The 16,290-nt window shown below is 38.2% G+C and overlaps 1 protein-coding gene across 6 annotated transcripts in view; it reads left to right on the top strand.

Moving 5' to 3' along the window:
• The window catches only part of LOC136864377 (BLOC-2 complex member HPS3), a 360,759-nt gene that overhangs the window by 262,135 nt on the left and 82,334 nt on the right, over positions 1-16,290 (top strand). For all 6 annotated transcript variants that reach the window (XM_067141299.2, XM_068226258.1, XM_068226259.1 and 3 more), the window contains 2 exons: positions 6,841-6,979; positions 7,054-7,506. In XM_067141299.2, coding sequence (XP_066997400.2) covers positions 6,841-6,979; positions 7,054-7,506 — 592 coding nt within the window. The remainder of the gene's footprint in view (positions 1-6,840; positions 6,980-7,053; positions 7,507-16,290) is intronic.

Below are 16,290 nucleotides of genomic sequence, written 5' to 3'. Positions count from 1 at the left end.
TACATCATCTGCCAGTTTCTTGTGTGGATTGCATTTTTCATAGTCTCCACATAGATATCCTGGTTGATCATTTGTGTACAGAACTACTTGTGCTTAAGAGTGACTCATTCCGTAATTGTTTTACTATGGAAATAATATTGTTGTAAACACTTTCTTCTGTGGATAGTATATGTGATGTCACTCTGTGATTTATCTCTGACTCAAATTAAGAAATCTGTATCTCACCTGTAGTGACAGTGACAGGTAAGTTGTTATCCTCTACATACATACATACAAACAAACAAACATACCGCTTGAAACTTGCCTCCCCTAGAGATATTTCTCAAAATAATTTTTCCTTCGTGAACTTTGTAACGCGTTAACCAATTTGAACAGGACCAACACTAAATTGTAGCAGACATCGTAAAAGTAAAATCCTGTGAATTTCGAAGCAATTTGTCCAGTAGTTTCTGAGTTATAACAATATAAAGTTTAAGAAGATCGAACACACTCGGTCACATGACTTAGAATACCACCCCTCCTGGCGCAGATATATATGCCACTAGGTCAAGGCTAACAAGCAGTTCAGTTCAGCAGTACAGTCTAGCAGTGCAGTGCAGAGCAGTGCAGTATGTGTGTGTGAGTGAGACAGAGGGGAGACTGACCCTCGTACAGTATGTTCGTGCAGTCTCGAAGACAGTACTTTCCGTCGCGTTTAGCGGAGACGAAATTATGGGATAATCAATTGCCGTCGCACTTATAAAAGACGTCGCACCGTAATTAGTTTATCGTGCCGCGACTACAATATACTTCAGACATTTCGGAGTATAACACGTGTGAAATTATTGAAGTACGAAGTTAAATATTGGACATTCACAAACTAGAACATGACGTGTGGACTTAATTAATTTCACATAATATTAAATTACCACAATAAACAGAAACTTTCGTGTACAATAACTCTAACTACTCTAGAATTCATTTTTTTTCTAATACAGTACATCCTTGAACTGTGTCTCTTTATTTACGTGTCATATTAGGACATGACTTACTACAGTGATAAACTTGGTGAATATTAAGAACTTTTTCTAAAGTAATATCATTTTATCACCACCAGAAAATCAGTGTTATCTGCTAGGATAACGATTCAAAGACTGTGGTCAGAGACGGTAATGAAAAACATTACACGTAACTTTTTCAAGTGTTTGAACTGTGTATGTATGGACGTTCTCAGTGACGATTTAAAATAGTGTTTTATGCAGCAAGGACTGTAATCATTCATTTGACGTCATAAAATTAACATACAAACTGAACTGTGTTTAACAGTGAATGATAGCATCTGTAAATACTACTTGCACTAAATGAACGTTCCGTGTGCTAAAATCACCTCCACGAGCAGCGGACATCTTGATGAAATTCTACAAGATCCAGCTACCTTCAACATCATCTCATCTATGGTACCCATCGAGGGACGTCAACATGGTTTCTTCATGGAACATCGAGTTCGAGTCTTCGTCCGCACCCCGCAGAATGTTCCAGATTCCCATCAATATTTGTAAGCCAAATTTTCTTTACTGAGTGAGTAGTCACAGACTGATTGACTTTTTCTTATCAATCTTGAACAGTGGTTTACTCAGTGCTGCGTGTGACGATATTTCATAGTTTTTCATCATTTCTCAAAATTCATCTTTGAATGATAAATTTATTTTACATAGAAAAACTCTAGGATTTTCAAGTGTTCTATATTTCAAGGCTAACAAACTGAGAAACTTTCAACAGAAATTCAAATTCTTATTTCAATTTTCAATTATAAGTGTGTGTTCATTTCATGAATTAATACTTAGAAAGACTTTAGGTGAAGAACTGATACTTCGTGTTTTCACAAAAGACTATAGGATCTGTGAGATTTATTTATTTTCACGAACTGAATTCTAGAAGATTTACGTTAACATTTTTGATTTCAACAAAATATCTGAGTCCTATATTGATATTGCAGGGTGATGAATCATTTAACATTATTAATAAATTGTTTGGAAAAGGTATAACCATCTATTATTCGCCCTGCGATTCTATCCTGCTCTGTACTGGCTCCAAAATCAACTTCCACTACCTGAGATCCTTCTCAAGCCCTACACGCCGAACTTTTCCTGGTACAATACATACATACATACATGCATGCATACGTACATACATATTCATTATAGACTGCTAATGCCTTTCAGTGTTCAGTGTGCAAGCCTCTGTGTGTTAACTAAGTACCTTTAAAATTCTCTATTAACAATAATCTCTGTAACCTCTTTTAGTTCCACACTTCTCATTATGAAATCATTAAAAACCAAGTCTACCATTGTTTCCACGTTCTCCCTCTGGCTCTCTTGCCCTGCATGGTTGAGTCATTATTCTCCTAGGTTACCATTTACTCACATGACCCATCACCAAAGCCTCTTTATTTGCACAGCTTCGTCCCTCGAGTTCATTCCTAACTTAGCCTTTATATTTTCATTTCCAGTACCCTCCTACCTTCGTTCCCACCTGTTTGTACCTGCAGTTGTTCTCACTACTATTATGCCTGTTACTTCCAACTTTGATTGAATAAGATATCGTGAATCCACCCAGCTTTCACTCCCGTACAGTAAAGTCAGTCTGAAAACAGAGTGATGTAAGCAGTCTGAGAGCTAACTTGTTAGAATACTGTCGATCGCAACTGTGAGCTCACTGCATTAACTCTGCTGCACCTTTATTCAATTTTATTTGTGCATACAGTACTAGCATTCTGGGAGAATACACATCCTAAATATATGAAATGACCCACCTGCTACCTATCAACAAATAACAAATAAACACCTCTGTGTTAATTGTCAAAGCTTGCTCTACCTGGGAGTAATTTTACCGGCTTCTGATGCCTCAGTTAAAACTGTATGAGAAGTTTCAGCTTTAAATCTCAGATTTTAATTCTTAGAATGGCTACTGAAAGAAAGTAGAGTGTTTACTTGGGAATAATTTACAAAGTTGTGACCATTACTCAAATTGCAGATATCAACGTGAAAGTTGCATTAAAATAATCACTATTAACCTTTAGAGTGCCGAGGAGCACAATTGCTCTCCTCTCAACTCCCGCTAAAATTGCCGCTAGTGCCTTAATAAACACTAATTACTGAGTATTGTTTTGTTGATGGGTGGAAGAACTGGTTGTTGTAGGATAATAAAGGCACAGAATTTTCATTATTGCCTGCAGATTGTCACTACGTTTGCTTGTTCGGGTTTTATGAGTGCTTGAACTTGGTGTATGTTTTATTAAGGGTTGCTGAGTAGCTAGTGAAAATGGCAGCAAGACATGATGCTGACGGTGATGTGTTCGCGAATGATGACAAGTTAGTGGAGTATTTGAACACTTCACCCTTTAATGGGAGTGATTCTGAGAATAATGACTCAGGCAGTGACAGTAGTGAGTTATGGCGGGAACCGCGCAAGTAAGTGCTATGAATATATCTGAGAGCTTGGAGGATTCCGAACTTAGTGAAGAGCAAATGACGATCCTGAGAATGAGAATAACGACAATGATGATGATGATGAGGTGATGGCAGTAATGCTTCCCAAAGATCTGTGTTTCGGGAGGTTTTCGTAGGAAGTGATACTCGTTATCATCCTGCACCTGTCTACTTGGAAAATCCAGGTCTATCTCTTCTTTACTCAGGCTCTGTGGCAGCTAATAGTGACAGAAACTAATAGATATGCTACTCAATTCTTGAGGTCAGCACAACAATTGAAGCAGAATTTCCACGTAAGGCAGTGGCGGCCTGTTACTCTAAAGGAAATTAAACGTTTTATCGCTGTATTGTTAGAGATGGGAATTACACGCAGACTGACAATATCTTCATACTGGAACACTGATTCTCGTGTCATCCCATGGTTTTCAAAGATGTTCTCAAGAAACATGTTCCAGCCAATACTGAAATTCTTCCACCTTGTGAATAATGACTCGTTGTTTCCACCAGGCAGTGAGAAATATGACCCATGTGTTCGCATCAGTCCTCTTGTGGATCACACCAACAATTTGTTCAGATACCATTACACTCCCTGCCAACACCTTAGCATAGACGAGTCACTTGTTGGAACAAAATGTCATTCCTCTTTGTTGCAGTATCTTCCAAACAAAAAACATCTCCAAATGGGAGATAAAATTCTGGTTGCTGTGCGACTCAATATTACATTATTGTTTGGGTTTCTTCTGCTACTGCGGAGCAAAGAGCAATGTCGATAGGAAAAATATACAGAAATATGGACTAGCATTTCTTGTTGTGACTAAATTACTGGCAATAGGCAACTACCTAATGAAGGGCTATCATGTGGTAATGGACAATTTCTTTACTACAATTAGTCTGGCCCAGGATTTGTTTTCTAAGGGCACATACTTCACAGGTACTCTCTGGTGAAACAGAAAGGATTTCCCTTCAGAACTGAAAGGTAAATTTGCTATTGGTGAGGCTAGGTATTTTAGAAAGCACGAGGTCCTGCTAGCTGGCTACCAGGAGAAAAAACCAGAAAAACATCCAGTTTTGCTCTTGTCTACACATTCTATTGCCAAAAGCAAAACTACCACCACACCAAGAAAGAACAGACCTCCTAAGGAGGTAATAAAATTAACAATTATACACCAGTACAACACATTTATGGGGGGGTGTTGATGGTTCGGATATGATGCTATACACTTACCTAGATGAGTGCTGGACACTCAAGTTTTGGAAGAAGGTTGTTTTTTCAATTTTCGCAAGAGTGGTGCTGAATGCATATATTATCATAAAGGAAACTCCTCTACCAAGATAATGACAAGGTTAAAATTTACATCTTCCATTATTCTTGAACTCAAAAATCAGTGGATGTCAGAAAAGAACCTCTTATCTCCAGCACAACATCCGACAGATCCAAGTCCTCCCGGAGCGCTGCTGAAAAAACTCCCGGGATATAACCTAAAGCGACGTGCCGTGTGTAGCAAGAAAGATGGTGGACCACTAAAGATATTCCATTAATAGTGCGTAAAGTGCAAACAGAAACTCCACCCATTATACTTGGAGGTCCACAAGTGTTAAAGTGGTAGTGACTGAAAAAGTGTAAAAACTGTACATACATGATTTTCTTGTAGATAATGTTAAAATAATTTCAATAAATACTAGGCAGAATATCTCGGGATTCTTTTACATCTGATTACAAGCAAGTACACATCATAAGACATCCTGACACATCTTTCTTAGTTGAGTACCTACGTATTTCAGGTAACTTTTGTAGGTATGAACTTGAAAAATATAATCTGCTCCATGCTAATTTCCCAGGGAAAAACATTTTTTTCCCCCAAATGTGACCTTAGTTGGTATTATTTGCTATCAATATCAATACAGTCAAACTTTCTGAGCAATTTGGGACAATAATCAATTATCTGAATTGAGAATTAGGAGAATTATGGTTCATCTTGTTCAGCCAAGCAATTTGGTCGTAAAGCGGGTGGCATTCTTAGCATACCCACTGTAAATAGGCGTGGCACTAAGAGGGTTAAATTGGATAGGTGCAAACTATAGCTAATTTCAGTTTTCCTTTTTATGTTCCACGAACCTACTATGCTGGCTTAGCAGGGGGAGAGGTGATACTCCCACGTGGCGCGTCCCAGGTGGCGGATAGGGGGGTCCTAACCGGCTTGCCTGCGGACTTGAGGGAAATAAAATACCTCTCGCAGACCAAACACACAACCCCTATGGGTGAGGGACGCAGACGAAGAATACACCCACAGTACCCCCTGCCTGTCGTTACAGGCGACTAAAAGGGGCGACCAAGGGATGATTGTATTAGAACCATGAAACTATTTGTGATTAGTACCACCACGTGGGGAACAGCATAGTTTTGGCTTGCCTATGATTAGTACCGACTATATGAGGAACACCACGGAATAGTGCGAGTCCCTGTGGTTAGTACACATACTGTATGCGATGAACACCATAGGTTTGCATTGCCTGTAAATGGCGCCACAATGTGCGAAACACCATAGGTCTGTATTACATGTGTGAATTTAATTACCTGTGAGTTGTACCATAATGTGTGGAATACCGCGAGTCTACGCTACTTTTGATTAGTACCGCAACATGACAAACACCATGGTTCCACTTTCCTAGCGATAAGTACCATTATGACGGGCCGATGACTTGGATTTTGGACTCCTTTAGACTACAAGCATCATTGATTCAGTATTATGCTATAGAAGTAGTCCCTTGGTCAGTAATACTATTGTTTTACATCAGTTTCTGTGACTGCGAGCCATTGCGGGTCAGATCCACTGATTGTTTTAAATTCATATCCATCCATTCATTCTTCGCCCTCATGTTTTGAATTCTGGTCAGTGGAGGATTTTGGACTTTTAATTTATCATTACATTTCATCTCATTTGTACCATTAGGGGCCGATGAGCTAGATGTGAGGCCTCTTTAAACAACAAGCATCATCATCATCATCATCATCATCATCTTTTTATGTTAGTTATCAGTCCCACAATAATAGTAAGAACTGGGTTCTTGGTTTCATTGTATATTTTCACTGTTGAATAGTGTAACTGGAACAATAACCATTTATAGTTGGTATACTAACACATGCACACTCAAACATAGCTGATCTTGTCATTTAATTCTGTGTCATTGTAATGTTCTGTTTATTTGTGTATTTTGAGGACATTCAGAACCCTCAGGTAGATGTTAGTACCCTACACTATACAACTGTATGAATGTACTTATACCAATTGAAAGTATGTACACATGAATAGTAATTTCTTTATGCATAATGAGACTAAAGTTGTAAGAAATAATGGTTTCTTCTTTTTTACAGGAAGACAGAAAGAGTAGTGACATTCTCAGAACTGTCTGTTGTTTTGATGGATGCAAAACCAGAATTATTGGCCAGTATTCTCTTTTCATTAGTTATATGTACCACAGAAGGTAATATGACTTTACGTGAGATTTTGAAGGTAAGGTATTAAAAGGTTCTTTCTTCGTTAATCCCTGTTAGAAAAGATTGGTTTTCAAGTTATTTTTGTTTCAGGTTTTCCTGGAATATTTACCATCAAGAATTGGAATAACTGGATCAACAGCTAGCTTTGTTCTTCAAATATTTCTTGAGAAATACTTTGCTTGGTTCTTCTCTCAGCCCCCCATGCCTTATGATCTCACAACGGTGGAAGCTCTGAAGATCCTGGTTCGTTCATACCTCAGTGATCTGCAGCTTCATGAATTAAATAATGCAAACAGGAAAAAAGTTGGTGATGCTAATGTGTCATGTGATTCTTTCAAAAAAAAAATTGATAACATGAAAGATAATGAGGAATGTTCATCATCAATCCTGTTTTCAAAAAGTAGGTTGCCTTTTCTGCAAAAGATGCCTCCTTTTTCTAAAAAGGTTATAACATTGCAAAAGGGAGAGAAGGAAACAGAAGAAATTGATATCAAACCACAGAATGGAAATAAGCAGGAGAACGAAAGCCTTACCAAACTTCAGGTGAGCATAAACCTTACAGAGTGGAATAGAGAATAATTATATGATTAGTGAAAAGTTAATTTTATGCATCCATTGTCAGCAAAAAGAGAAAAAGGTGCATCTGTGTTATACTGTCCCAAATATTAAAAATAACATTACTGTTTCCATCAGTAATCTTGGTTTCTACGTTCTTTTTCTCCTTAAAAGTTGAAACTCTTTTTTAACTTGTCCTGGTAAGTTAAATATTTTTTTTTTTGCTAGTGGCTTTATGTCGCACTTGTGTCGCACTTATGTCGCACCAACATAGACAGGTCTTATGGTGACGATAGGATAGAAAAGGGCTAGGAGTGGGAAGGAAATGGCCGTGGCCGTAATTAAGGTACAGCCCTAGCATTTGCCTGGTGTGAAAATGGGAAACCACGGAAAATCATTTTCAGGGCTTATGACAGTGGGATTCGAACCCACTATCTCCCATATGCAAGCTCACAGTTGCGCGCCCCTGACCGCATGGCCAACTCGCCCGGTTAAATAATATTTAATGTGTCATTAGAAAGTATGGAAGGTGTACTGCTGCATTGACTGTCCTCATATAGATATAACACTCCTACATACACAAAAATGGCACTTATTCCTTTTCTATTCAGCATGTCAGAGTCTGGTTACTATCCTTGCAACAGTTCCACAAAGCCATTGCGTCAGTCAGGTTGAAATATACCAATATACTAATGATAAATAACCACATGGTCTTTGTCAGATTGACTAAAAAAACAACAACATATTATTTGTAAGTGTATCACTTCAGGTGATTCCATCCTCTAGGTAGCCACAAGTCCTGTATGCTAACTGAAAGGTGGCCCCCATCAAGGGGGGGGAAAACCACCTTTCTTCCTTACTCTTATCCTTCCCTTCTACTTTTCTCAACATCTGTCTTAACCTAATTCCTGGATAACACTCTTCCCTGGTTCCCTTTCTTCCACACTCTTTCCCCACTTGCCTAACAATGGTGTTCCCCATGACCAGAGCATCTGTCCCTCTCACCTCATTAGATCCCCTCCCATCCTGGTCTCCCTTATCTTCCTTGACGTCTGCAGAGCGTACTTCCTTCTCCTTTTTTTTCCTCTCATCACTCTGCTCCACCCCCCTCTTCCTATTGTCTACTCTACTTTTCCCTTTCCTACCTTTCTCTTTTGTCTCCTCCCTGCCTACTCTATAATACTTCCCTGTTATCTTCTCTCTGCTGTTCTATCAGCATGGACTTACTGATTCCTCACCAATACCACTTCTGAACTCTGCCCCCTACTAGAATCCTTGGCCATAAATTTCCTTCCCTCTTAACATATTGTTGACAGGCCCCAGTGATCTCCGTTTTTATACACACAGACATGGATTGCAGCTTGTTGTGCTATCCATTGGCTAAATTACTTGCAAGTCTGTCATGGAGTAGTGGGATCGTAGATGTTAGTGCCGCTGTATTTTCCCACTTGCACACTGTTTGTAACTTTTAAAACTATATATACATAAAAGGCCATTATAGCGAGAATTCACAACGGAAAAAAATTCACTCGATATAGCGGATTGTCATTATATCAGATTTTTGTAAAAAAATACATTAAAAACGGTATGAAACAGCAGTCATTTTGTTCAAAACTAGCATTTTCGCAGATTTCCATACTACGGCTTACTCGTTAATTATTTTTCTACTGTAAATCCGAGACAACATTAAACGCCTATGTTCAGTTTCATTCTGAAGAACTGGAGTAGTATCACTCCAGTGGCTTCTGTGACAAATGTTTCGCTTTCTTATTCAAACAGCGCCATTTAACCTAACTAAATCTTATATGTATCGTAAAAATATATTTCAAGCGCCAGTAATGATAACCTTTTCGCTATAAATTTACAAATCCAAAATTTAACCAGACGCAAGAAAATACAGTGAAACTTCGTTAGGGATTTTCTCATTAAAATGATTTCTTGCTTAGCACGGCATAAATTCGAAGTCCCAATTCACGGCGTATTAAATCCTTATAAAAATATCTCACTTATCGCATCACAGATTTTCGCTATTACTGCGTAGTACGATCACATTTTTCCTAGCCCTCAAAATGTTCTTTGTCATCCCTTGTGTAAGAAACAGATTTCCAACACAGATTAGATTCCTCGTCACTTGAGGCCGCTCTAAGAAAGTTGCGCGAAAATGAGAAATGGCCTTGAATTCCTGAACTTTACATGGTAAGTTACACCTTCGGGAAGGAAGCCGTTAACTCTGCGATTTTCATTGATATTGTTGAATAACCTAGAAAGCCTGTTTGTGCTCGTATTTCGCATTCCTTTCAGAATTTTAGAAATTTATTTTGTGTTGAGTCATATTTGTAGCGTGAGAGCGTACGTATGGATGAGGAATACAATTGTGTTTAGTTGACTAGCGTGGTCATATTATTGTGTAGCCCAGTTATAGATACTGAAGAAGTTGTGATATCGCAATCTATAATCTTCATCTCCGTATTGACGAACTACACAATTAGAAATAGGAAAGGATTTCCACATATCAATACTTATTTATTGCACTTATTATGCTACAGTACCGGTTTCGACCCCCTACATAGGGTCATCTTCAGCTGAACAATACATTCACATCTATGTCATGAAGCTATGATTAAGGTTACATTGCCTAGGGAATGTCATATGATAATAAACATTTGGTCAGGTCCAAATGGGGCATGTCGAAACGGGAACTGGCGTGTATGTCACTATGTGTGACAATGCAATTGTATAAACAAATATGAAGTCATGAAGCTTCCACCTAATCAATACATATATTTATATATTATTGTTCTACAGTACCAGTTTCGACCTTGTGAAGGTCATCCTCAGCTGACAATCATAATATACAATTAAAACATCACAATAAGAATGTCACATTGTATGGGTGAAAACGTAGTCATTACAATTGCTCTAGTTTAAATAATCGTCTACAATAACTGATATAATAATTAAAAACTTAATATTACTATATGTACATGAATGATGTATGTTAAAATACGTTTTCTTTAATTATAAAGGTGTCACATAGTATGGATAAGAGCATTATCAATTTGCAAATGTTTTTCGTCTTATCTTCGTCTACGTTAATCGGTATGAGAGTTAAAACTTTGCAACGCTATTATGTGCAGAGGTGATATGTGGTGAATGTACAATATTCTTGAATTGTGAAGTGTCCACTGTTCCACATTAAAACTTATGGCTAGATGAATAAAACATTTTGAAGTACAGATTAATTCTTGCGGCGTGTTGTATATGCGACTATGTTATCCAGCCGTGTTCGTCTACTGGTGGTATAATGGTATGAATTTCTTGAAGTAATATGAACACTTATGTTGAAATCAGGTAGTTGTCCGCTGTTTAGTGCGGGACTTCATCGATATTTACACAAAGCTTATAGTTCATGCTAAGACTGAATTGACCATAAAATACGGTATATAAATGTAGATAAGTTGTTGTTTTAGCGATGTGCTTCCTTTAGTTTATATGTTATTTGATTTCGTTAAATGTCAGTGTATTATAATACTTGATTTCAACATATTTTTGTGTTTTAGTTAGCGTGAAAGCTTCTTTCTTCACTTTGTGTTGTAGGACGTATTTTGTATCTGTAAATAGAAATAAGGTGTAAGAAATGTTGCGTCTGCCAAGTCTGTTTGAAGTTGGAATGGGTGTGCGTGTATTTACTGTAGATGTTGACATTTGATGTGTGCTATTCGGCAACAAGTCGAGCACTGTTCCGTGTTTGTCTGAAGTTGCTGCTTGTGGCTGCGGAGGGGAAGTTCGGTGGGGTAGGAGGAGCGGCTGTTGAGGAAGTAGGACAGGAGCTGGGGATGTCTTCTGACGGTTCTTTTATGTGTATCGGGTCTTGCTTTTTGATTCTTTTAGGTAATTGTTTTTTAGGAAAGGGATGACTGCATTGAATAGAATGTTCACTTTGTCCGTAATTTCATTTAAATTGAAGTTTGGGTTGGCGTATTGATCTAGGTCGATATAGAATTCTTCCATTATATTGAGTAAGGGGCTCTTGGGGTTAGTGCTTAGAATTTGCATATCGTTTTCTATGTTTGTAAATTTATGTTTGAAGTCTTTAATGTGTTGGCCTATGGCTGAGAAATGACTGTGTTTTATTGCGTTAATACGTTCATTGTAACGTATCTGAAAGTTCCTTCCCGTACGTCCGATATAACTGGCTTCACAGTTGTTGCACCTCATATGATATACTCCTGAGTGACTGTATTTATTATTATTGTGAATTCCATGGTGAATTTTATGTGCGGATTTATTTCATTTAATTGTTCTAATATTTTGGTTTCATTAGTATATCTATTGTCTATTATGACCAAAGACATCATCTACAAATCTACACCAGAAAAAGATATTGCCTATTTTGTTGATTTCTTGGTGTTCTAAGTAATCTATGTAGATTTCGGTTAGTATGTCTGATGTTGGGGATCTCATTGGTAAGTAAGCCTTGTTGTTGATATCAGTGGCGGTTTCTGGTATAGCGCAATGGAGCAATGCACCTCCAGTTTATATCAAATTGTACTCAGCTACTTAATTTTCACGATTCCCTTGTCATTCTCAAAGCTCGTGCTAAACCCATCTGTCCGTAATATACTCGTACTGGCTTTTAATTCATGTGAGCTGCGCATAGTCTGTGGCTGGAGACTCGTCTGGAATGAACCCCCATACAAGGCGGCATCTCCGTCCGTACTTAGGCGAAGGGACCAGTGAGGTGCGGGGGGAAGTCTGTCAGCAATAAGGCAAGACCTGGATATCGCAGAAAAGAATATCCGTGGTGTAGGCATGCGCAGTATGCCACTCTCTCTCAAGTCTGTCGCAAGTCGTGTTGTTGGGGTAAGAAAACTGTAATAGTATGTGCCTGCCATCTGTTGCCCTTACAGGAATTTAACCAGGCAGCAGAGAATAGTGCACATAATTAGGGCTAGTGTTGAACAGCATCATTACTACCAAAAGTCATATTAAATTGCCAAATTCCAATTGATACCTTGTCCCAAATATATCAATACTTACTAAACATCTATTCATTTGCCTTCTTTGGAATAATTACTTTTTTGGAGAGAAACATAGCTTAAAAATCATTGAGGCAAAGAGTAGCGGGAAGGTAATACCAATGAAAACGCTAATTGACCAGCTCACACTAGTTCTTAAAATTAAGTTACCAACATTGTGAAAAGTGCGAACATTCATTCCTATAGTTTCCTCGTATTTTTCAAGTGTGAAACTAGTGTTTGTAAACGTTTGTACTTAGCAATTATCATAATTCGTAACATTATTGTACGTTGTGCAAGCGTGTGAGTGTTTTTCTGCACCGTTGTGCTGTTCTGAAACTTAATTTTTAGGATATAAAGAAGTTACAATCTTTTGTCCGTGTGCGTGTGTGTGTTTTTGTGCGTTGTAGTTACGTCCACAATTTTTGTGCTCCGGAAAGGTAGGGAGCTACATAATGAGTTTGAACAGTGTCCAGATACTTAAGAAGACAAACTTTTCTTATCTCTCTCTTGAGCGAAAACTTGAGATTAAGAATGCCGGGCGCCCAATGCCTTATCTTGTTATAACGAGGCAGACTAAAAGTAAAAGTAAAGAAATCGTGCGTAAATTCAGAATGGATATATACAAAAGAACCGAGTGGATCTGTGGGTGCGAAGTTACTGACAGGTTGTTTTGTTTTCCGTGTTTATGCTTCGTGAGTGATGAAAGCGAAGGGACTTGGACCAAAGTCGGAGTGGTAGATTTAGGACATTTGTCCCAAAAAATAAAGAAACACGAAAGTTCTAAATCTCATATGCTTGCCCGGTTAGAATTCGATCTTCTGGGAAAACACGATATCCGGCAGCAACTTGATTGTGCTTACAGGCAGTCTGTCGAAAGACACAACGATCAAGTACGGAAAAATCGTTATGTGCTGTCAAAAATTATCGACTGTGTAAAGTTCTGTGGCGCGTTTGAGTTGGCATTGCGCGGGCATGACGAAACAAGTGAATCGTCGAATCCTGGCATATTCCGAGGCCTCGTTAATTTTAGTTCTGAAATTGACGTTGCGTTAAAGGACTATCTGTCCAAAGCTACTGTTTTCAAAGGCACCTCGAAAGACATTCAGAATGAACTGCTTTCGTGCATGTTTGAAATCTGTCGCGAGAAAATAAAGAAAGAAATCACAACTCCGCCCTTCATTTCGGTAATCGCAGACGAGACCACCGATATATCAACTACAGCACAATTAGTTATTGTACTGCGCTACGTTCTTCCCAACGGTAAGCCAGTTGAAAGATTTTGGGGTTTCCTCTCACCCGCTAGTCATGATGCTAAGACAATAGCAGAGTGTTTAAAATCTTCTTTGAGCGATGTTGTTGATAGCCCAGATAAGTTAATTTCACAAAGTTACGATGGGGCGAATGTAATGAGTGGTCGCCATTCAGGAGTGCAAGCTCTCATCAGGGAAGATTTTAAGCATGCACATTATGTTCACTGTTACGCCCATTCTTTGAACTTAGTCATGGCACAAGCGACAAGCCAGAATACGGATGTCCGTATATTTTTTGCAGATTTAAGTGAAATCCCCAGCTTCTTTAATAACTCCCCGCAGCGATCAGGTGTATTGACCGAAGTAGTTGGTAGAAGAGTACCTCATGCTTCAAACAGAAGGTGGAATTTTAAATCAAGGACCGTTGAAGTAGTTTACGAGAACAGAGATGCCCTCATCGAATGCCTGGATCAACTGGAAACTACCTCTCGACAGCCTAACACCATATCGCAAGCAAGAGGTTTGCGTTTAAAATTGGAACACCCGTTATTTCAGTTCTGGTTGGCTGTTTTCCATCAGATAATGCCTCATGTGGACATTTTATACAGTCAGCTACAAAAGCGAAATTCAGATCCGTTGGAAGTCAAAGGCGCACTTTCAGGTTTCGAGGCTGCTATAAAAATGGTTCGGGAAAATAAAATTGACCACATCGCTGACGAACATGATATACTGCCCCCGCCAGTGAAGGTATCACGAGGGCCGCTGCGTACCTTGAAACGACTTGCGGCAAAAGAAGTTTGTGACACAGTCATTCTTCAAGCAAAGGAACGGTTTCAATTCACAAACCACCTTCTTGCAGGAAACTTGTTTCAAGCTGAAAATTTCGGCAGCTTTGAGAAGCAGTTTCCCCACTCACTTCTGTACAACGCGTGTGAGGCCTACCAATTTCTCGACAAACCAAAACTGAGAACCGAACTTGAAATATTATACATGAGAAATGATTTTCGAACTGTTTCTGGGGCTACGACTTTGTTGCAGTTTCTTTTAGAAAATAAGTTGCAGAGTGTCTTTGGCGAAAGCATGAAACTTTTAAATATAGTTATTACTATTCCCATGACGACATCTGAAGCAGAAAGGTGCTTCTCAACCCTGAAAAGAATAAAGACTTTCTTGCGCAGCACAATGTCCGAGGATAGACTTAATGCTCTTGCTATGCTGTCAATTGAAAAGGACTTGGTTCGAGACTCTGTGGACTTCAACGAAGCAGTTATAGATAAATTTGCATCCCTCAAGGAGCTCAGGATGGATTTTTTGTATAAGCTGTCTACATAGGGTAAGTAAATTGTGAAACATTTCTAATTTTGCATGTGGTAAATAACGGCATGTATTGTCTGCTTCTCTTGTATTCGATCACATTTTCAAAACTTCTATCATCTTATTTTGGGAGGTTACGGCCCACGACGGGAGAGGTGGAAGGGGGGGGTGCAATTCTTTTCTTCTGTTGAACCCCCAGTGACGAAAGTCACGCGCCGCCACTGGTTGATATATGTTATCATGAAATTTGAACTAATTATTATTGATAGCGAAATGGAGTAATTTTATAAACTCTTCTATTTCAAGGATACTGAGTTTGCTGTGGTTTTTAAGATTAGATTCTATTATTTTTATGGTTTTTTGTGTGGGTATGTTTGGGTACATGTTTATTATATCGTATGATGCTAATCTGTGGTGTTGTTCGATTTTTATTTCTTTTGTGATATTACAGAAGTCTGTTCTTTTGGCTAAAAATACATAGTGTCTTTTAAGGAATGTTTGGATGAATTGTGACAGTTTGTAAGTTGGACTCGGTCTGTAGTTTATTATAGGTCTCATTGGGACGTTGTCTTTGTGAATTTTCGGGTAGGCTTTAGTGGTTGGTAATCTGGGGTTCATTGCGATGAGTTTTGCAGTTTCTTGTTCATTTAGAAGAAAATGAGTAGTTTTCAGTAATGTTTTAAGATTTCTTTGGATACTGTTTGTTGGGTCTTTGTTTTTGATTTGAAAGGTGTTATCTAGAAAGCAAAGTTTGGTTTTGGCTATGTATTCGTTTTTGTCCATGATGACAGTAGTATTGCCTTTATCTGCTTTAGTTGTTAGTAAATTGTTCTGTTTACTTTTTTTTTTGAGTTTTTTTAATTTGTATGTTGTTTATAGTACCTTTGTTGCTATTATCATTTCTGATTCTGTTGATGTGTTGCAAAGTTTTAACTCTCATACCGCTTAACGTAGATGAAGATAAGACGAAAACCATTTGCAAATTGATGACGTTCTTATCCATACTAAGTGACACCTTTATAATTTAAGAAAACGTATTTTAACATACACCATTCATGTGCATATAGTAATATTAGGTTTTTAATTATTATACCAGTTATTTTAGACAATTATTTAAACTAGAACAATAATGACTATGTTTCACCCATACCATGTGACATTCTTATTGTGATGTTTTAATTGTATAT

The sequence above is a fragment of the Anabrus simplex genome, chromosome 2, assembly GCF_040414725.1.
Source record: "Anabrus simplex isolate iqAnaSimp1 chromosome 2, ASM4041472v1, whole genome shotgun sequence".
Classification (NCBI taxonomy): Eukaryota; Metazoa; Arthropoda; class Insecta; order Orthoptera; family Tettigoniidae; genus Anabrus; species Anabrus simplex.
Note: the sequence above shows the minus strand (reverse complement) of the source record. Positions and strands in the feature narration are given on the sequence as shown.